We start from the raw sequence: 23,797 nt of genomic DNA on the forward strand, positions 1-23,797 counted from the left end.
ATTGTATTGCTTGTATTTGTAATTTCTAAATTATTGCCCCTAGTAAATTTCAGCAACATTCTCAATGGATACATTTCCTGGTTAAATAAAACCTTTATATACTATTTTATTTACAGTTAAGGATAATAATAATAATAATAATAATAATAATAATAATAATAATAATAATAATAATAATAATAATAATAATAATAATAAAACAAATTGATGTAGTAACTGTATCAATTTAATATGCGATTAAAACCGATATCGCAATATATATTTTGACAAACCAATCCTCTTCTCGGTTTGGTCACAATATTCCATGGTGACAACAGATCGGACACCACACAAGTATTATTGTTTAAACAGGACAATACCTGTATCTTTATTTCGTAATCCTTTGTCCGTTCCAAAAGTCCATTAATCAGGTACTCACACAAATCCAGGATCCAGAAGCCAAACAGGTGAGTTGTACAAAAGCAACAGGTCATACACAAGTTTTTCCAAACGTTATTAAAGTTTTCCACTGCCCCACTCCCTCACAATAATAAGCTGCAATAATGATTGCTGACCTGACAGTTCAACTCAACCGTTTGCTTGGAAGGCTTCCCATTGCTCTTAATTGTTTTGCATCTCGTTATCTCTCATGTGGAAAAGCTATTGGTGGTTGTGTTGCAATACCCAAAACTGCCACACATGGCTATGTTATTTGTTTAAAAAGCACAAAGGTTTGGGTGCACATGAGGTTACACAGTATTTTGGCTGGCTTTATAGTCTTAGACATCCTGTATTGGGAGGGTAGCTTCAAGTAAACCCTGCCAGGAATGAGAGCCTGACAGGAAGACATGCTATTGTTTGATGTTAAATGAGTTTCATTGAAAACTTCTCTGCTTGTTTGTCTAAATGATATTCAGATACAATTACGATTCATTTTCATGCACATTATTTTCTACCCCCCTTCACTAATGTAATTCCATGTTATTCCAGCAACAGATTTGATATGGTAAGTGAGCACAGTGTGTGGTTCATTAGGTGTATTTGTACATATATGCATTTACTTCACTGAAATGATAAAAAAGCAGATGGCAAAGCATATGCTGATTAATGTTTTTTTTTTTTTTTTAAAGATACCAAAATGAAAAAAGAATAATAATTGAGTGATGATTTAAGAATTTCTACAACCTCAGGGTCCCCGAGTGGATCATCTGATAGAAGTGCAGGTTCTCGTGCAGGCTGTGCGAAAAAGGCCGGTCTCCTCTGAGGACTCCAAAGCAAAGGGTGCATTGTTATAGACGCTTCTGTGGGTTAGATAGGTAAAGCCGGCAGGGACTGTTTCTCCTCCTCACTCTACAATGAACCCCACTGGCCAGGTGCCCAATGCACCCAGAGCAGGCACCTGCAGGGCTGGCCCTTGTCCTCCAGAGGTGGGTAGCTCGCTGACATCCACTGTCTAGTTCCTGGGTAAAAAGGAAGCTGGCTTGTCTCATAGGATTGAAGGACGACCACTGAATCGTCGGTTCTCCTGAGCCATGTGGGGAATTGATGCGTGAGGAGAAAAGCAACTGTACATTCCAAATTGGAAGAAAATCGTGGGCAAAAATTATAATTGGATACACTAAATACTAACTAACTAACAAGCCAGGGCCTCTCTGTACATATACAGTAATGTGTGTTTAACCCACATTATATTTAACAGTATTCTTGTGCTAAGCACACAGTATTGAATTACTATTGGTCACAAACAGTCAGTATGTATTGAATTACTACTGGTCACAAACAATCAGTAAAATGCAATCTCCATTGAGGATACTACACAATTAGAAAGTTTAAATATTAAGTATATATGTACATGCGTTTACATGATAGTCTCCACATTTACATGCATCATATTTATGAATACTGCTGGAATGTGTAAGAGGGTGGGCTTGCACTGACTGTAATTTGCTTGCTTTTATTCGCATTTCTGTGTTTTATTGACACATCATTTCTATATATATATTTTTTTTGGTGGTTTATTTAAAATATTAACCCTGGGAAAACCTACTGAGATGAATAATATAGTTTACAAAGGTGTCAAAGAACAGAGTATTCCACATATGTTATTTATTATACTGCTATCAGGAATATTGTCAAATTAAGCTGGAAATGTCCCACACTGGTTTAGCTTTGCCAGGTGGTGTCAACTAGTCATATTGGTTCAATTTAAGAAAGTACAATTTTGGTCTATTTCCTGTGAATCCAGCATTAGCTGGAAAGCCAATGCACATACAATGAGTGGAGCCTCATAATCACAAAAATAATTGCATGAAATCAACAATGTATCAGATTCTACTCAAATGGTAATCTGTAAGTTATATAGGAGGCTGTTCTAGAAGCACTGAGATAATTGTTACAATCTCAATGATATTCCTGCTGGACTGTGTTCTGTAGCATTACAAATTGTACACATTAAATCAGTATTTCTCAAAAAAAAAGAAAAAAAGGAAAAACAACGGTTTTAAAGTCACATTTGTGAAAGCACATATTTTATGTACTACAAACTACAGACTTCAATCATCCCAATAGACTTCATTAAACAGTTCAGATGCTCCCTATACTATTTTTTGTCAACCTTCAATACAGTAAAAAATTTTATTATCCTGTTTCAAAAAAATAAATAACACTGCTGTATAAAAAATAAATACGACCGTCTCAAAGCTAGATTTTGAAATAACAATAGACTCTTATGCAGCATATCAAGCAGAATACAGAAATGCCTTATTTAAATATTTTCATGTCTTGACTGTGCCCGTTAGGCCTCATTCATGACCTGCTGGTGATTTGGTTTACTAGCATGAAATGTTTTCCTATATAAAAACACACACTGCCAAGGAGAACACAAATATGACAACAATCTGTGCATGGATTTGCAATGCTACCTTGTGGAACCCAGATAAAGCTGGCATCAGCCACAGAGTGGTCCATTATTTACCCAGGTGCAGCTGGCAATGCCCCCATATCATCCAGCTGGAAACCCACTGCAGGCATGTTACAATAATTTAAAGGAAAATGACCACAACTTAAAAATAAATCTGTGAACATGAAGTAAAATGGATATGTAAAGAAAGATATTTATCAGGAATTCACTGACAGCCACTCTCTGTAATGGAGGACTGGTGTGTAGCTTAAAAACTGCTGTGCTGATGGTCCTTCCTTGTTCCTCCCAGATTGGTTCTCTATTTCTAGACTTGGGATTGACAGACTTCACTGCCCTACTAGAGCCAGAAGCTGATTCAATGCATTTTTTAGATACTTTTTTCTGAATAATGAGTAATAGCACAATTATTTGTATTACTAGTACTCGGAAAAATGTCCATACTCGTTAAGAGTATATGTTTCTACTCCTTGCTCAGCATGGTCCTAATCATTGTTATGGCCAGAGGTTAAAATAATATCACAATACCTACGACCAAACTTGACCTGGATAATCAGATAATGTATAGTTATTCACTGTATGAGGGCAATTGGTATATTCAATTGTCCTAAATAAAGTCAGATCTCAATAGCACCACCACTAAAATCATTCATAAAGGACTCTTTACAACACATAAAAGGCTGAAGTCACCATCTGATATTGGTTATAGGATATTTGGAAGATGAAATAGCAGTAGATGCTTGATAATAACATCCAACACCTGAAAAGATATCTTCTAACAGTGTGCGTGTATAGATTGTAGTCATGTTAAAGAGAGCAACTACTTAGTTGTAAGAAAGGGTTAAATAAGTCTGTGCTTTCCAAAATATTTTACTCTAAATAACTGTATTTTTTATTGTGATGTATGACTTGTTTTTATAGTTTGCATCTCCCAGAGGCTAACCTAAATAAAGTTGAGAATTTTTTTAAAAATTATTATTGTCATTTTTTTTTGACAATAATTTTTTATATCCCTCACTAAATCCCAAATGTCACATATCAGTTAACAAACTACATAAATATAAAAGTGAAAATGGAAACTACAGTAGTAAATGGAAACATTCAACTTGGATAATAACATACTTTCAAAGGGCAAATAACTTGAGCCAGGCATCATCAATAACACATTTCGTATTAATAACCCTTTTCTCCTCTTCATTTACTTTCAGGACCAAGCATTTTCCAGTGGGATGCTCCCCCAGGACCAGGTGTTTTCTGGCTGTATTTGACTCGCTTTCTATAAAAATTCACTACAAATCTATTTTTTTCAGAACACTCCGGGGAACATTTAGATTTTTTTTTATTTTTTAATGTTAAGTATTTTATGTATTTTGCTTCGAGATACATGTATAAAAACATGTTTTTCTGTGACCCGAGGGACCTTACAGTACTTCCTAAAAGTTGTGTTGAAAAATATTGTCTGGGCAAATTACAAGACATTGTTTCACCTGAATGATTGCAATGACATCATACACATCTATTTGTAAGCAATAATGGACACTACACTCGATTATTTTCTCAAAACAAATATTTATAAATAAAAGAATAGATATTCATTCCATTATTATCAGCAATAAGAAAAAAACATACCAGAAAAATTTAATTCATTAAATAGTATAAATAATTGTATAATGATGTATAAATAGATATATATTATATATATATATATATATAATATATCTATGATATATATATATCATATATATATATATATATATTAGCTATAAAAGAGCCAGCTCTGCCCAACATTTCGATATATTGTGATGTGTGTTTGTGTATATATATATTATATATATATATATATATATATATATATATATGGACTGTAAAATTTATAAGTGGCCCTGTAAGTCATGAAAATGAAGTGATTTTTTTTCAAGCGGATGGATTCCCCAGCTTTGATTAGTGTTTTTATAGAGTTGCCTGGCTGTATTTCCCTGAGACATACTTGAAAACAAGGCAGCAGTTTCGGATATTAGCTGATGTCTACATTTGTGTTTGAATTAAACTTTCATCTGCATTATTTACACGGTCTAGTTAAGTAAATTGATATTGTAATGCTTCTCTTTTTTATAAAGCTGTCTTTGACTTCAGTACAAATCTGACCAAACTCCCTGCCCCTTGACTAATGTCACAGTTTGTGGCAGTGTCCCGCCCCTTTGTTTATGATTTATTTATATTATGATTTATATGTATATATGATGGCTAAAGCCAATATTATTTTTATTATTTGGTATTCTTTATAGTCTTATATATAATTATAATTGTCTTGTTTGTTGAACCACCAGACAGCTAAACACGTTTCCGGAGCTGTCACTTTTGGGCCAGCACAAGTTGGAACTGCACTTCTCAACTGTCACAAAAATAGCCTGTTATTACCCACCACAGCACTAATACACACACCCTGGACTGGTGACTGTGTTTTAGTATTTTGGGGTGGATACAGATTATTGTTTGGGACTGTAAACCTGTTTGTTTGGCTCCGTGCATTACACATTGTTGTGTATTGCTGGAGCATTTTCTTTTGGTCACCAGACCTGGATTAAAATAAACCATTCCAAACCGGATTACAATTGTCTGTGATTACTCCTGTACTGCATCACCTCTACACCTGTTCACAATCACCAGCCACTTTGCCACACACTATTAACAGCCAAAAATTACCTCCAAAGAGATTGGAACCAAGACTGCTAATTCCATAGGGAAACCAATATGATACACTGTCTTTTTAAGTTTTTTTTTTATCTACTGAAGGCATGCTGTATAACCAGAGTGTTTACAAAAATATAAAAAGTCATTTTTAGTGTTCATGCCTGCTGTTTGTATTACTTCTATTATGAGTTTGTCAAGAAGGCAAATTTACTGTATAAGCAGCACATAAACACTCAACTTGTTGAAAGGTATACAAGGATTTATAAAACAAAAATTATTTATGATCTGCAAATGTTCCAAATAAATAATCTGAAAGTCTGCCTAGTCCCTTCCTTCCAGAAATTCTGTAGAAGAGAATTATTGGCAGCACTGCATTGGCAATAATATGCAATATTGTGAAGCAGGATCTGATTGCATGAGATGGCTTACCACTGGATAATGTGTGGTGTCAGGGCTAAGGGTTTGTTCTTGGGGTCACTTGTTAATATTATAATATTATATTATGTTAATACATAAACATGTCTACAATTTGTAGCATACATGAATGTGCGAGTACATTTGCATGTTTGTATTATAAAAACAAATATTCCTATATGTTTGAATATTTTCCTTTGGGTCGCTGAATTTTAGAGTGTGGCATTTAAACCGTTCATATAATCGGCATGTATTTTACTGTACAAATAGACTTATAGATATAGAAAGTATTAGGAAGTTTTCTCAAAGTTTTGTCAAGTGTGAAAGTGAAAATGAGAAGTGCTAAAGTTTGGTCTAAGCATACTTGATAAGTGTACTGTGGGGTGTACATTGTAGTACAGAATAATCCCTGCACGGGCACTCATTCAGAGTTCCCTTTCTTTCAATTGTAATGGTGAGCAGGATTTGTTTGTTGCTGTCTGCAGCAGTAGCGCGATGCTCCTCCTCGCTTCACCTGTGCTGACTTTTCCACGTGTGGGGAAAGCACCCCAAGGCGGGAAACAAGGGGGTGTTGATCCTGACAGAAGCAACCTGATTGGCCAGCCGGGACAGCCTGGGCCTTTCTATTGAATTAGATCAGAACAGGACTATTTCTTAGTCTGCATGAATTTTGCACCATTGAAGGGTCTGGGGCTATATCAGCAGCCTGGGTGTGCTGTTTAACCTTTTATGCAAAATAAAAGAACCTGCTGTTTCCAAAGTACTATCTGCTTCTACTTCCCATTCTTCTGCAAGTTTGTTTCAGTATGTTTAACATCTTGACATAATTCTCAACTTTAAGAACTGACTTCTAAAATATTGATCTTTTTCTCTTTGAGGTATTACAGCTAATAATTACTTAATCCCCCACCCCCCCCCCCCCCCCCAAAAAAAAAAAAAAAAAAACAGGCAGACAGATCACATTCATTGTTAAAAATCACTTCAGGTAATCATTGCCATACACGGAACTTTATTGAGTTGAGTGTTATTTATGTTTCCATGTGTAATGGGGTGTGGACAGGATTCAAGGACCACACAAAACCCAGCAGTGTCACTTTTTAAATGTCTATTCAAATAAAGGAGAGCAGAGGGATTGCATATGAATTTCCATGGAAAGAACAACTCACCCTTAGAAACATTTATCACGTTAGAAAAGTGTTGTGATTAACTAACCACACTAAAAGCACATTGAAATTGAAATAAACTCACTTCTGTAGTTGACCGAGTCGTTACATAATCGAGGCAATATTTTGTTTTCACCCTACTATGACCAGGGTAAACTTATACCTTGCAAATAACCTCAAACAGTCTATGTGAGTTTATTTCTGAATTCATAAAAAATAATAATAAAATAATTATTTTTCAGAAGCATTACTTAGATGAGGTATTGATTAAAAAGTGGGTTATTTGTTCAGTATCAAAATTTATTTATATTTCACTTCTGTTTCAAACGTCCATTTTGTTGTGGAAATCATTAATTTTGTCAAAAAGACAGCGTGAAAAGGTCCTGCAAGTTGCAAACTAACACTGGTTTGGCACAATATATATACTATATGTTATGGTTCATGTGTAAAATCAGTAAATCTATAGATTAACCGCTAAATGTGTAGATTTACCAGCTCAGCGGTCAATGTATAAAATAACTATACATATAGTGGTAAAGTGGTAGGCAATCAAGGCTGGCCAGTAACAGAAATATCAACCAAGATATAATAACTGCTGTTAAGTGATTTTGAGCACTTTGCCCTGTCACACATGCTTCCCTTACTCTGCCACCATATATACATATGTGCGTGTGTAAGTGTGTGTGTGTGTGTTGTCGGGACTGAATCTTTTTGAACATCCTAGTGCTATCTATGTGACTGGGGAGTGGAATAGCCTCCATCGCTGAGATAAGAGCCAACTCAACGGTTTTAAGATGTAGAACATGCAAACTCCTCTTTCAAAGCTGGCTCATATCCATCTTGGCCAGCAAGGCAATAAAAAAGATCAACCATCTGTGAATAGCACTAAATTAGACACCTCCCAGCCTCTTTCTTTGGCATGATAGATGTTTGCAGTACACTCATAGGCAGCATGTTTTTTTAAAGGCTGTTCAATCACATAACCCTGGCTCAAGTTCTTAGTTCTTCTGAGCATCTGGTCATTTTCTCATCCAGCTGCAAGCTGGGAAAGAAAGAGGAGAGTTGAAAAAATATTACAACTAATCAAAAAGGCATCCATATATAGGAGGAAATATGTTGGTGAGAGAATAGGATTTTAATTAGGTGAGATGAATTTGGAGAAATAAGTTTAAAAAGTAATATATAGTTATATTCATATATTATATATATATTATATATATATTATATATATATATATATATATATATATATAAGTTCTAAGTTAATCAATGGCTGTAAGTTATTGGTAAGTTATTTACATCTAATTAATCATTCATGTGTTAATACATTTTACATAGTTATTCCTAAGCTATTCAATATTATTGTGTTTTGTTATTCTACAATAAAATGCTGTAAGTCTGTTCATAACCAGTAAAAGCAAAACCACTCACTTGTTCTTTCATTTTTTTCTCGTTCACGTCTGTCCTCACTTGTCCTATCTGTGCAGGTTACCATGGAAACACAGTTAGAGTACAGATAGATTGAAAAGTAAACTATTGAGCCAGGATATATTTCTGATCTTTACAATGTGGTACCATGCTTTCACTATGCTTTTGCTATGGTGCATTTTTGTAACGGTACAGAAGATTATTTTTCCTCTGTTCTTTTATTAAATGTCTATGATATAAAGCATTTTCACTTTAAATCCCTCAGTTTGCATTTTCTATCCATTTGCCTGTTTCTATCGTTACAAAAGGTTAAGTTTCAAGTTCAGGAGGAATTGCTACACTTTAGCTGCAGCATCTTGAAATAATTACTATCCTGCTTTGAGTTGTAGAAACTATATTTTAAATACATGATTTAAAAACAGATAGCAAAGAAACAAGCTATCAGGTGTCTTTTTTTGTGCAACTCTTCCACTGTTAAAATGTGTCTGTCAGATCTTTTTCAATAACTCAGGTCCAAAGTCTCTAGTAACCATAAGCAGAAGAGTCAACACTTTTAGTAGGAGATGTGTTCCATCTCCCATACTGCCCAGGTCAATTTCAGAAACAATGAAATTATTGCAAAATAGGAATGTCAAATCCTCTTGAGCATAGTGCCTGTCACACAGCATGCTGGACACAAGCTGCAGATTTCTTTACTCTATTTAAGTCAACACACACAGCTTCAAGTTGATATAGAAATTCCACTAGTTCCACACTGTCCTGTTTCTGACTATTTTAGCTAAAGTTATATAAAGCATTCAATATGTTGCACAAGTAGAGTTGACAAGTATATTATTAAACATCTTTTAAATGTTATGTTTGCAATTCTACCATATAGTGACACCATCTTGACATTCTACCTGCATACTTCAAACCTTTACTATACAACGATGGGCATTGTGACGTGTAATACATCAACCTTGTACATGGAAAGTGAGTTGTGTCTCTCAAGAGAGGGAATGTCGTAAAATACTTTAGTAGAAAATGTAGGCATATAACCTGAGGGAAAAACCATTAGATAAGTCAATAATGCAATATTAGCCACAAAGTAACAAAGCAAACAGGACTTTTTATAACTATGTTTGAAATGTTGGTGTTTGAAATGAACCACTGATAAAATAACAATTCTTACAATCAGCGGTTTTCCAATTTTGCTCAGGTGAATGTTCTGAAAAGACCTACATTGGCAGAATCAATGGAGTTAGAATGTCATTATCGGTGCTCAAAAGCCACCTGTTTCCATATAAACTAATAAAAAAAAAAAAAAAAAAGAATATGCCACTGTGATTGTTAAAAGCATTATTACAGACAGATAATTAAATTTTTTGATGTAGGTCTCACTTTTCTTTGAAGAGTGAAGATGATGTCAACAGTCTTAATGAGTAAGTAGCAGGGTTCTGAAAAACTATAGCGTTATACATACCCATGCATTGCTACAACAGTTTAAATAACGTGCCTGTAACTTTAAAGTCTGTTTCATAATGGCCGCTGCAGTGCACTGGGTTGAGATCTATCCTCTAAATCACTGCAGAAAGAGCAATTAAAAAAAAACAAAAAAAACATAACAAGTGCTCTGACTTTTCTGTTCCGTACCACATCCTGGGTTGTTATTGCTGTGTTACCTGTTTGACAATGTGGGCAATAATCCTTACACTATCAGCACCCTGCAGCGGACATTTTGAAAAGAGCTTTGAAAAAGAATTTAAAATTAGAAGTGTAAAAAGTTGTCATGATGTTAACATTCAAAAGAAAAATGACAGGTACATTATTTAAACAGTTGTAGCAACACGTGGGGACGTGTAACGTAAAATTTTTCAGAACCCCGCTACTTACTCCTTAAGTTAATAACTTAATATGGAAAATTTTAAATAAGATACCTTGGTTACAAGCCTCAATTGTTTTTAATTATTTACAGTAACAACTACATTTGTGTGTGTGCGTGCGTGCGTGTGTGGGTGTGTGTGTGTCTGTGTATTTGTTTGTGAGGTTTTCTTTTTAATGTCTGAAAACATTCAAGGCTTTGGTGATACACTGTCTCATTCTAGAATGTACTGACCATTACTTTATATCTTGCAAAACTTTTTTGGGCAGCATCAGCTGAGTTTTAGGGCTTTCAAGCAATAGTAAATGATATACAATGAACAACAAACAAAACAGTTGCAAGAAAAACATGTCAAGTATTTTCTCACTAGTGTATCCCACTCTGAAAATGTGTCTTTGGCAAAGTTACAGCTTCATTGTTAAATGAATAAATCAATCCCTTGCTGTAATTTTTGTATTACTGAATATGAAAAACCAAGGGCTTCTGACATCTCCACTTTAGCAGACCCCACCAGTATATGAATGCACAAATTGATCTACTACTTCACAATTTCTTGAATGATCACTTCTATAGGGTTTGCCTTCTACTTGAAACAAAATTTAAAAATGCATAATCAAATCACTGGTACTCTTGAGAAACTTTTTTTTCAAGTTAGGATCACTTAGGACCTCTGACAGCTTGGGCTTGCCTCCAAAATACACAGCACATGTCCTCACCAGAGGAACAGCTCTAAATGAATACTGCCCATAAGAACAATACAGCATTATACTGTAAGAAATCTTTTTATACTCACACTGTTTTGCAGTCTTGTTCAGATAAGTCTTTTCAGTAGTGTGGAATTGGATACATTTGTATATAAGTGTTAATTTGAATCCATGTCTCAGAAGATACAAGCAGTACTAAACATGTACTGCTAATGAATGTTATAAATATTACCATAATGAATAATCACAGTCCTAATGTGAATGCAAGTTACCATTGCTTTATTGTGGAAAAAGAACATCTGTGAAAGTCTAATCTGGCACATCATTATTTGTTCTTATCTTACAAAAGGAAAGCCTACAAATCTAATTTATTTATACAATACAACAATTTTCAAAAAATAAAACTTTGAATTTAGTAAACTTGCCATGTGCTCCTGTACGCACTGTTGCAATAACCCAGCATTTGAAATCCCTGAGCAGAGACACTAACTTTTTTTTTTTTTTTTCAAACAGCTTCTCCACAAGTAGGATTAGCATGTTATATCAAAGCAGGGCGCAGCACCGGATAGGTTAAATGTTTCACTTTGTGACAGACCCAGCTATCACTGCAAACGCAGTGTCCACATTGACTCAACCATTGCTACTGCCACACATGAAAATTTGATGTTTCTTTTGAAGTAGAAAATTTCAAAATTGTGGAAGCATGTATTAACTCTAAAATGACAGAGTTCAAAGAACAGGAAAAACAAACACTTCTGCACTATATCATATATCGGCGTACATGACCTTCAGATCCTTCAAATAACAGTGCTATGAGCATGCTTACTGTAATCATGAGCGGGTAACACTGCGGATGTGACAATGGGGAATTGTAATTCTAACTTCCTTCTTTTTTGAAGAAAAAAAAAACAGCAAAATGTTCAATCAAAGCTGCAGCTGTCCCCTGTCAAGTACAATGAACTAAACAAAACAGCATAAACATGAAGGGCTTTTCTATGCAGATTCAATCATTTATTTAGCTTTAATTGCTTCTGATTTATTTGTGTCTGTGGATTGTGATTGTGCTTCACTTCAGGCACATATAAGAACATAGAGCTAAGAAAAGAAGTCTTACCAAATTTCCATCACATGCTTTCAATACCATAAGCAACTGCGGCTTTTCCAAAGGTTCACACGTTTCTGCTTTGTGCAGATTTATATTTCAATTACCAGTATATACAAGTCTGTGCTGCTTTGCTTCAGGTGACTTCTTTAAGTAGAATGCAGGAATGTGGCGGACGTGCAGCCTTTAAATATCTGCATGAATCAATAGGTGCATGTTGTCCTTTTATACTGTGGCTTCCAAAATAAATACAGTATCATGACAATATATATTCAGTAAGATACACTCTCTTATAAAAGTTTGCCATAGTATTTTTACAGTTCTACCATGCTTTTCCTATGGTTGTACCATGCATTTACCATAGTTTACCCTGTTTTGTTCTGTTTACTAATAAGCTTTAACGCACCCTGCTATTCTTTACAATGCCCATCCATGCTTTAACCTCCTTTCACTGTAGTTTTACTATGGTAAACTTTTATAAGAGCTTGATTTTTTTTTTTTTTTTTTTTTTAACTCTTTGTACGTTATAGGGTATAATAAATAAATAAAATAGAACCACAGAACAGTGACTATGGCATATACATACAGTAGAAGGTATTCTATACAGTTGCTAATATAATGCCAAGGTTATGCAAAGGTCACAGTAGTGGGAAATTCAAAAGGGACCACTAATATATTTCAACCAGTCTCATTTCGTGAGTTAACTTTGGTTGTCATTGATGCCAGCTGCAGATCAAATAGTATCAAATGGAGATCTATTGCTGTGATGAAAACAGAGATATTAGCAAAACTGGTTACCTTCATAATTGAGGGGACCATAATAATAAAAACAATAAAAACAGAACAAAAAATACTATCAAATCTAATGTTATAATTATACACGGCCAGCCATTCAGTTAGCACAGAACACTGTGCAATCTCATAATAAGTTAAATGTTGGGTAACCATTTAAAAAATTTTTTTTTCCGTTCCCACCTTGAAGATTCACTGTCCTTGATCAATTTGACTGATTGGGGCTGCAATATACTACAGACTGTTTTATATATTAAAGTGTGTTTTGTTTTTATACACAGGAATACAATAATTTGACAACAATGAAAAAGAAAAGTACATTTAAACAAACCCAAAATAGTTGTATGATTTGTGCAACAATTATAAAACGAGTGTAATAGTTATTTGGTAAGAACTGCAATCAGTCATGGCTTTAGACGCTACTTTAGTCAAGTTTTAAGCATACTATACATTAATAAATCCTACAGTACATAAGGATAGAGGTTAATTCTTCAACTTCACAGACCCAGCCAACCCCCATTGCTTGTGTGTGTGAACAGAGACACGTGTCCTACAAAATCCCATTTCAACATTGACTTAATACATATTGAAGTGAAGTGATAATACCCAGGATTTTTTGTTTTTTTGTCTAAGCATGACACCTTTTTATCCTTGTATTTATGATTTTGTAAAATAATATTGCAGGGTGCAGTGTCAAAACAGACTAATACCTGACCATAGCAAAACAAGTTTTGACTGAAATCCTCTGTACATATCTCCTGTCTCTGTTTGAAGTATGGTTTGCAAACATGGCTTCATAAAGGCAATACTAAAACCCTGTTTGGTATAGGTGCTGCTACCTAAGCACTGATACTCATACAGAACTCCCACTTTTAGTTTGTAAGGCTGCAATACAAATATTTCATTTCAAGTCAGTTGTGCCACAAACTATTACTTGAATTTAGCAATGTAATTGCATATACCAAAGTTATATTATTTGTCTCAAAGTTATATTATCTCTGAAAGGTAATTCTGTGGTGCAAACTGTAAAATAATATTCTGCAAGGGATAACTAGTTTTCTTAAGCTTTCCTTGCTATAATCATTTCGGAAATTCATGCTTTTACTTTCCTTGCTATAATATTTTTGGGAACTCACTCACTTTTAAAAAAAGAAATTATGCATTTCCCCAATAAGCCGCCCCCCTGTAACAATAGCTGTTTACATTTTGGGGTACAATGAGGAAGCTGTCAGAAGCAATCCTTGCAATGTCGTACACAGTGTTTGTTAAAGTAAGTTAAGTGTTAGTATAAAGCAGGGCTTCCCAACCCTGGTCCTGGGGACCCTATGTGGTTTTCATTCCAACTGAGCTCTCAATTACTTAAATAAATCCTTGATTTAACTAAAAATTTGCTTAATTAGACCTTTTTACTTGTTTTCAGCTCTTAAACAGTTGCAGATGTCAGGCTAACTACAGCATTTTATAAGTAACTTGATCTCTGCAATTTTTTTAGGAGCTGAGAACAATTAAAAAGGTCTAATTAAGCTAATTATTAGTTCAATTAAGGGTCCAGTTAAGTAATTGAGAGCTCAGTTGGAATGAAAACCAGAAGACACATGGGGTCCCCAGGACCAGGGCTGGGAAGCCCTGGTGAAAAGGCTTGGCAAAATACGTCTTTCACTGCCACAGATGTCAATGAAAACCATCAAACAGACAAGCTATCTATTGACATCATAAAACTACAGCTTTTGGGCTAATTTAGAAAACTACAGCCACAAACCTGTGTTTACTATTGCACCCCTGGGGGTTTAGGATAACCTCTCAACGTTTTTGTAGCCACATGCACTGTCCCTGGACGGTTCAATGTCTCAAGGGGAACTAAACAACGACTGCAAACCCATATCAGCTTTACAACAAGATTAAGTATGCAGCAATGTCCTGCTTCAAGTTAAGTGCTACCGTTTTACACACAGTTCCTGGGAAGCCTCTTAAAGTCTTTAACCATTAATTTAAGATGAGGAACCGTCTACTGATACTGTATGACATGGAAAGAACTCATTAGAAAGGACTACTTTAACACCTCAGAGGGCCAGTTTAACACACAGGTTCCATAATGCGGCTTCCTGTTTCTTTGTATATGTTGTTCTTCTTCTCTGATTTCATGGATAATGTTCAACTTCAATGCCCGTCGATGTGCCCAAAGTCTTTAGCCCTTGTTTCTCCATGATGTTCCACAGTTTGCGAAGGTTGGACTGAGTGATCGTGTCGTCTAGTTTGAGCTGAAGAGCTTGCAGGTAATTCACTTCTGCCTCTTGCAGTTTTCCATTGAGATGGAGGATGGCCCCAAGGTTCATCAAGGCAGCTGGATACTGAAAGAAAATAAATCATGTATTATTATTATTATTATTATTATTATTATTATTATTGGACAATATATAGAAAGGGTTTTAAAAGGACATATTGGCCATTTCTTGTGTGGCACTGTCTACATTTTGTCATGACTTAAAATAAATAAATAAAATAAATCTTATTTTATAGTTTAGGGTTTAAAATCCTATATGAAGGTAGAATATCAGTATTTTTTCCTGTTCTTTGACACAGAATTTATCATTTCTTTAGAAAGGAAGGACCTTCATTTGCAATCCAATGGATTCTACATTTTAACAAAACAACCCACACAAGCTTCTTTATTGAGAGAATAAAGAGATAGTTATACAGACTATGGTTTCCATGGATACCCTGCAGACCACAACACAGTAGCAACAGCACACTCTTGGGACTTAATCTTATCTCATTATGTCAACTGATACAAAATAGTATGCAAATGACCACAATATATGTGACACAGTATTCACTTTAAGATTTTCCACTTTGCTATATGTACCTCTGGGTTGCTGGTAGCAGTTTCTAGCCCAGAAGAGACTTTGCCACATGATTTAGCGACCAACTTCCCCATCAAGAAGCAATTTAAAAAAATGTCCCTTGATTAAGACTTAAGGCAGAAACACAAGACTTCCATGACCAACACAACGATTTCCTTATGGGAGAGCTTTCGTTTTTCTAAACAAATGTGCAACTGAAAGATCTAATGTTAGTTCCAGATGTTAATTCAGTCCAACAAAAGGTCTGGATGTTAATTCAAATAAACAAGAAAGGCTCTGATGATACACTTTTAAACTTCCAGTTTGGGAATACTTAAAGGGCAACCAGTGGATGTTTTCTTTGGATAACAGAAAAGGCAGACAAGTATACCACATATAGAAAGCAGAGAAAATATTTTTTGTCCGAATAGTCATTCTTTCCATTTTTTGTTTAATTGGCCTCCCTGTCAAAAAGGCCTCGCCATTGTGAATTCCTTAATAAAACTTTTTCACAAAAAAGTTTTTTTTTGGCCACCAAACTATAATGGTCAGCAACCAACATGACTGAATACAAAAATAGCCCTACACTTTGCACATATGCGTTTTGCTGATCTTTCAAAATACGCATACTACATTTGTAAAATTTGAATGTTGATGAATTATAGTACAGTACTGCAGTTTATGGAGTTTGATGTCAAAAGCATTCTTTAGATTATCAGAATATCTTTGTAACTGCAGATTTCCTTTTGAAGTGAGCAGTCATGTCTTTTCCTGCAAAAGCCTTTGGGAAAAAATGGAGTGCAACCACTAAAGTGATTCCCTTTTTACGATGTGTAAAACTGGAATAAATGCATCTGCACCCTTTGCCTCTAAATTTGAGATATATTTGCTGCTTAATTTTCAGGTTAGCAGCAATCAATGAAATGATAAGAGCAGACAGCACTGAACTGGGGTGACGTCAATATGATCTGCAGTCACTGGGCTTGCTCAGGCTAGATAGAATTTAATACAAACTGTTTTGTCAAACAGGAATTATTGAAGAGAGGACTAAGCAGAAGAAAATGCAACAACCAAAAATATGCTAAGGCCACATGCTGCTTAGCAGAACGGGATAAACAGATACAAACTTTTACACAGAAGAAGTTCCTAAAACCTAGATGAACAGACTATTTTGGCATACCTCGCAATGATAGATTCAATCAAGAAGTACTTTGCCACTTTATGACCTACAACACTTTCTGTTATTCAGTCAATCTTCCAAAAACAGGTGGATAATCCCTGAAACGTTTTCAGTTTGTCTAGTTTACCTACACACAACTAGATTCAATGACACCAGGACATTATAAAGAATCCACATATTGGTGTCACTGTCAAAAACTATGGTGTCACCCACGTTTGCTTCATCAGTATATTTCTACCATGTTAGTGATCTTCATTGTTCACCCCCTAGTTTTTATAAGTTGCTTTGGATAAAAGCGTCTGCTAAATGACTAATTAATATAAGCATGATTGAAGTGCTGTAAGCTACTGGTAATAAAAACTATACAGGAAAGTTAATACATAAATTCCCAATGGTACTATATAATGTACCAATGGCAAATAGTGAGTCTTATGTAGCCAGCCAAAAGCATTGAAAAAGTAGCTTGTGTTTTAGTAACAATGCTACAAAGGGTGATGTTTGTTAATAATTTGCATCAGAAAAAACACCAAAATATCAGAACACAGGTGGCATACGGCCATGTGTGTTCTTATGCATTAATTAAGAATGTATAATTAAAATGTGCCTGAGTTATCCATAGAAAGAACCCATCCTCAAGATCAAACTGAAATCATCAGAGCAGAAAATAATCATCGTCATGTTCAGCAGCAATCTTCTCCCTAATTATCTGTAAAGCAGTGTCTCAAAACAACAAATACAGCCTATTAGCATGTGTATTACATCAAAGAATAATACAAATATTTTGTATTAGCTTTCAATGCAGCTAGGAAGCATAACAAATGAGTGCACTTAAAATATTTACTAAGAGAACTGGTGCAATAGTTCCATGCAGTATAGTGCTTTAGTGTGCTGGCAGTGAGCCCACACACTTCAAGGACCTTAATGTGGGAGTGAGAGAATACTGAGCTAGACTGCACTGGCACGACTTCTTCGGCAGTGGGGAAAGTGGATGCCCCTAAAGGCAGGAAATCTGGGACAACATCCAGCCTATGGTGCTGAACTAAGAGGAAGCACTTACAGGTTCTGGCTGTGTCTGACTGTCCCTAGAATGCTTAAGAAGTTCTGTGATTGGTGTAAGTAACACAGTACTTTCTTACTCTTTGCCAAGTACAACATTTCCATTGGGGTTAATAATATGGGGTTACAAAAAAACAAAGCATTACTGTTTGTGCAAAACGAATGTGTGCCTTCTTCGTCTCTAAACGATCGTTCAAGTGTAGTGTAATTTGCCACATTTATGCAGCTGCATTCTTTGATTATTTTGGTGACAAAGGCTGGAGTTTCATTTTATTTTAAGGTTGCAGAAAACAGGGTTTAAGGTTTGCCACAGTTCTCACCTGAATGTGACTCCTTGTAGTCTGCATGCTGTCAACTCTGCACCCAGACAATAGATTTACTGAATACAGATGCCTGAAACCTTTCAAGTGGGCTACTCTCTGGGCAGATAAGTTACAAGTGATTTTGCTGCACAAAGTACTACAAATGAGCCTACAGCTTCACCGAGCACAAGCAGAAAGCACGTTACTTCATTCCCTTCCCAGGACTGAAGCTTTATATCAGACACATAATAACTTTTAACTCAATAGTGATCATTCACTTCATTGAGGACTCAATCTCTGAAATATTTTCAGCAAAGTTACTAATGTGTGTTTTCAGGCAAAGAAATAAAATAAATAAATAAATAAATATAATAATTATGTTGCTGCCGTAATGTGTGATGAGGTAGCAGCAAAGGTGATAAATTAAAGCTGAATTAATGGGAATGTAATTGCTAGTAAATACTTCATCCAGTTTAGAATAATAAACAAAAGCAGCGTTTGGTAATATATCATTAATGTAATGAATGTGCCCCCAGTTATTTTCAGTCATTTTGTAGTGCTTGAGTTACACCTTCAGCTCAAGATTCTCATGCCTTACTTCCAGCTGGATTGTCAAAATGAGCAAAGGGAATGAGGGATGGCTTTTCCTCATAGATTAAACACCATTAAAATAAAAAGAATACATCTTCAGATTGCATTATTTCAACTAGCTGTGAAACATCACATCAAAGTAACAATTGTCTTCCAAATAAAAACGGATGCATTTCAAGTGAAAAAAACACCCTTGTTATTTTTGAAAACCTTAGCCAGGTGTGATCAGAAAGGTTCTATAATATAACATACAAGTACAGGAATAGTCAGCATGCAAGACTTAATCTGACCAAGTGTATTATCAGACTTGCAACTCCTAATCCTTAACCTCCCACATAAATACACATGTGGTCAGTCTTAATACAAATGAACCACTCCAATTAGGCAGACGCCGTCCACACATACTTTTCTACAGTGCATGCTGTCATGCTGCCACCAAACCCTACTGCAGCAACTGCCCTGCTGATTATCTCCTTAGCTTGTAGTTCAGACACAAGCTTGAATCCATCCATCATGGTTAAGTTTGACCAGGGTTCATTTGTTTGGCCTGGAGGTACAATTCTCACCAAGCTTTTTTGAAGTGCCAAAATTAAAACACCTGGGGCTGACAATGTTTGATAGAGATCTTTAACCAACGGAAATGTCTCCAGAAAGAGCACAAACCCCCATGCAAGCACAACTGCTGTTCAGTATAAATCCCTGTGGCAGAGATGGTTGTAGGGGTGATGTCAGACCAGCGAAATGAAACCACAACACAGGCTCTACAGTGCTCAGTGCTTTTATTAATAAACACAAATAAAGACTGAAATAAATTACAAAAGAAAAGGGCACATTGGCCAAAGTAAAACAAACACAAACTATACTTGATGGTTTGCAAAAACGAGTACCTTTTGATCTTGTAATCTGTAGCATTCACTCTCTCATTCTCTATAGTTCTCTTTCTCCTAAACTCTTCCAAACAATGAGTTCAGAGTGGGTCTTTTATATTTTGTGCCAGCCACATTCACATAGGAGTTAACCCCATCCATGCCAGCAACACCTTATACCTTTCGCCAGTCTTAAATAATACATAACAATGATGGACGCTTTTGTCTGCCCTCACACAAACACAATATAATAATAATAATAATAATAATAATAATAATAATAATAATAATAATACATCAAATAAATATACCCAAGGGTGGGCACCCTGTCACAATCCCTCACTGGGAGGAAGAGAACTTCCAGGTCAGGGCACTTTCACAAGAGCACAGATCCACCAAGAGATGGTGGGACCACAATGCTAGGATTCCTCTGGCTTCTTATGCACCAGGCGAAACTTCAAAGAGCCCACCTCCTCCCCTCTCCCAGACATGCCGGAATGGGAATACCACCAGATGTGAAGTATATTAGTGGCTTTCTTGAGAAACAGCTGCATAAAACTCAAAATAGAATGAAGCAGGAATGCCTAGCAAAAAAAATGATTTGATGCCACAGTAAATAAAAATGAGTTTAATTGCTTGCCTTTTGTATGCACTACAAAAGCCACTCATAAATGGCAAGGTAGGAGAGACAAGTACTGTAAGTTATCTAAAGGGGGGGTTTTAGGTGTAAGTTTCAAACAGAATTGTAGCTCCTGAGAATGATAGCGTGGGCTCAGTGCTACTTGAAAGACTCGCTCTTATGCAAACACTGCTGAAATGTTCATGTCTCCATGTCTCCAGTGGCTTGTGTAAAAAATATACATGGGTTATTTAACTTGACAAATTCATATCTTAAGATAAAGATACCAGCATCTTAAATTATTGCTAAACCTAAATTCAATTTGATGTTTTAAAATGATTCTCATATACAGTGCTCACTCATTATAAGGCATTCCCTTTTAATACAGTATCTGAACTGAAGAAAAGCTGCTATGGCACTTCATAACACAGACATCTTATTCAGCATTCGTTCTATAACTAAATAAATATTAGGCCTATTACATGGTTATCTTTCGTAATGTATTTACTTTTTTGCTGCGAGAGGAGCTGTAGATTTTTCTGGGAGACAGGCGCTTCAGCTTTTCATCAGCCTTGCTCCGGCAGCCGAAACCTGGGGCGAGCCCATTCCTTCTTCCCCTTGCCTGACCTGCTCTCCTTCTGTCACTTGGTTTGCTAGTCTGTTGCTTCGAACTGAACTCCCTACTGCCATTTAGCCAGGGTATTCATAGTTTAAAAACTGCTAATTAAAATGATTCACGAGGGGGAATGTTACCTTTTTGTTTTGTTTTTTTGTAAAAAATATAGCATTGATTACAAGATGCTTTATCCAGGTTAATTCACAGAAAGGTACATTTTTGCTTCACTATACTATGTGCATTATAGAGATGGAGTTATTTTATTTTGTATTTTAGTCAGATGTGTTTCTTGATTTCAAGTCTGTTTCAAAACTTTTTTCAAAATGACCGCTCAATGCAACAAGGTTTGAGATCTGGCCTCTAAATCACTGCAGGAAGAGCGATTAAAAAAACCCAAAACAAACCAAAAAAAAAAACCAGCCGTTTGAGTATTTAACAAATCTGTCATTTAAAAGGTGTTGAATAAACCAATCAGTTCGGCATTTTCTGTGAATGTTAGCAATATATTTTCACAGTTTAACCCCCTGTCAACCCTATCAATCACCATGACAAATAAAAGACTGAGGAGGTTTTAAATTCCAAGACCACAGCTCCAGTCAGGGCAATACACACAGTAGCCCCCCTCCCCTTCTCTTCCACTCTGCTTTTTGATGCTGTCTCTCTTATGGCTGGCAACCATTTATTTAAGTGGTACCATGTTTTATTGTGTTGGTTTAAAAGACAAAATGGTTCAGATATTAAAAAAAAAAAAAAAGTTAAAACATTTATTTTAAAAGAGAGTTGCTTGAAAATATCTTTTCACACATTTTGATTGCCTTGCAAGACTACACTTTTCATGTTTTTACATCTTTTGAATCAGCTGGATATCATTTAAATGTATAATTACACCACCTAAGAGGCCCTGCTGTCATTTTCTTAAGGAAGAAATCTTTGATGTACTGTACTAGGCCCATGGAAATATTTTCAAAAGAAATACATGGATAGTCAGAGAGCTGAGTTTCAAACACCCTACGAGGTGCATGCTGAGTTCACCCTTGGATAAAAAGTTAATTATGACAACAGCTATCCTTATAGCAGCTTTTAAAAAGTACCACACACAAAAACAAACAACAACTGGGAAAAACATAACTCATGTTTTTTTTTTTTTTTTTTTTTTTTTTTTAGCATTTTTGTAGTATAATATTTCAGCGAGTTCTAGTCTTACATTCTATCCTAATGTCCTTCCTTGGCTTAAATGGCATATAATAATGACAGTGTGAAGTGTGGTTGGCCTTCATAGAAGTGCTGGACCATGTAACGCAGATATTTTAAGACATGCACAACAGAGGACAAAAATAAGAACATTTACAGTGTTCCACTTGGCAAGCTAACACCTGGGCCTCCTTAGCTTGCACACTTGATGTACTGTGGCAGTGACCCACTTGAGCACACAGCTACTGAGTAGTCAGCAGTAACATTAAGCAGTCTATGCTTAATGTTACTCTAGTATTTTGGTAGGAATAGACTGTTTAATAAATGTTAATACAGAGATCAACAGTGTAGATTAATTTTGACAGCAATAAATTAAAGTAGCTTTGTCAAAATCACAAAATTGCAAGAACAAAATCACAGTGTAACAATTTTTAAAGGAAAACAAACATCAAGGTTTAGTTTCCTATCTATACTACCCTTTATATGGCATATACTGTATTTATTATTTCAAAGTCTTGGCAGGGCAACACTTCATACCACATACAGTTCACATACACACAATTCTAAAGGTTAAATATAACCCAATTTGACCAAAGGGGGTATAAGGCTTCAAGGATATTTGGTTTTGTTTTATTGAAATGTTCTGGAGGGCAAGAGCACAGTTCTAGCAGTACTTAACATAACGAGAGGGTTCTAGTAGCCAGGGCTTGCCTGAGCTTCATTAATTCATTGAACAGATAGTTTATAGTAACAGACACTCAAGTAACTCTTTTTTATGGGAAAAGTTGGATTCTGAACTTTGATAATACGAATCATATTATAATCGTTCATATAAAAGCAATAGTGCATTATTTAATATCTTGCACAGGCATGGTTTTATTATGAAGGGGTTATCAGCCCTGACAGTCACAGTCTGTTTTGAGATGCAAGACTCAGTTAGCTAGGCTACAAGGTGACAAATAGAATCAACTATTCTAAATGGTAAAGTACAGGGAAGATAACATCTCGGGCTTTGTGATGGTTTAGAAATGTGTTGACAGTTTGATTTCTTTAACATCTCAAGGGAAATACATCAGCACCATCTAAAAACTATTTGTCATTATCTGAACTTTTTCAAATATTGTTCTCATTAAAATCGATAGTACCCGCACAGAAGCCTTTTGATTGATGACCTGCAAACAAATCAGGAATCTTTTAAGGGTTAGTCATTTTTTATCTGATCCATAACTTATCTAGTAGTCAGATGACCTCTTACAATGGAGCCCGTTGATCTACATTGTTGGCAATACGGTTACAATGGGTAATGATTGTACCACCCACTCTGTAATGGCTGAGAATCCATCAGTTTGATTAATAGGTGATATTAGCCTGGTACTTACATCAGGTCGTAGGCCTGCTGCAAGTCGATAATATTTCTCAGCTGCTTCATTGAGACTGGCTTGTCTGAAAAAAGGAATAAACACAACACAAATTAATTTCCATGGCA

At 35.5% G+C, this 23,797-nt stretch overlaps 1 protein-coding gene across 2 annotated transcripts in view; it reads right to left on the reverse strand.

Moving 5' to 3' along the window:
* Positions 1 to 14,602: 14,602 nt before the first annotated feature.
* Positions 14,603 to 23,797, reverse strand: part of LOC121318062 (protein O-mannosyl-transferase TMTC2-like) — a 108,672-nt gene continuing 99,477 nt past the window's right edge. Inside the window, exons 11-12 of one of the 2 annotated variants that reach the window (XM_041254316.1) lie at positions 23,691 to 23,754; positions 14,603 to 15,398 (exon numbers count right to left, since the gene is read on the reverse strand). In XM_041254316.1, the coding sequence (XP_041110250.1) occupies positions 15,189 to 15,398; positions 23,691 to 23,754 (274 nt within the window). In that variant the 3' untranslated portion in view covers positions 14,603 to 15,188. The remainder of the gene's footprint in view (positions 15,399 to 23,690; positions 23,755 to 23,797) is intronic. The other variant, XM_041254317.1, reaches the window with a different exon arrangement.

The sequence above is a fragment of the Polyodon spathula genome, chromosome 7, assembly GCF_017654505.1.
Source record: "Polyodon spathula isolate WHYD16114869_AA chromosome 7, ASM1765450v1, whole genome shotgun sequence".
Taxonomy (NCBI): Eukaryota; Metazoa; Chordata; class Actinopteri; order Acipenseriformes; family Polyodontidae; genus Polyodon; species Polyodon spathula.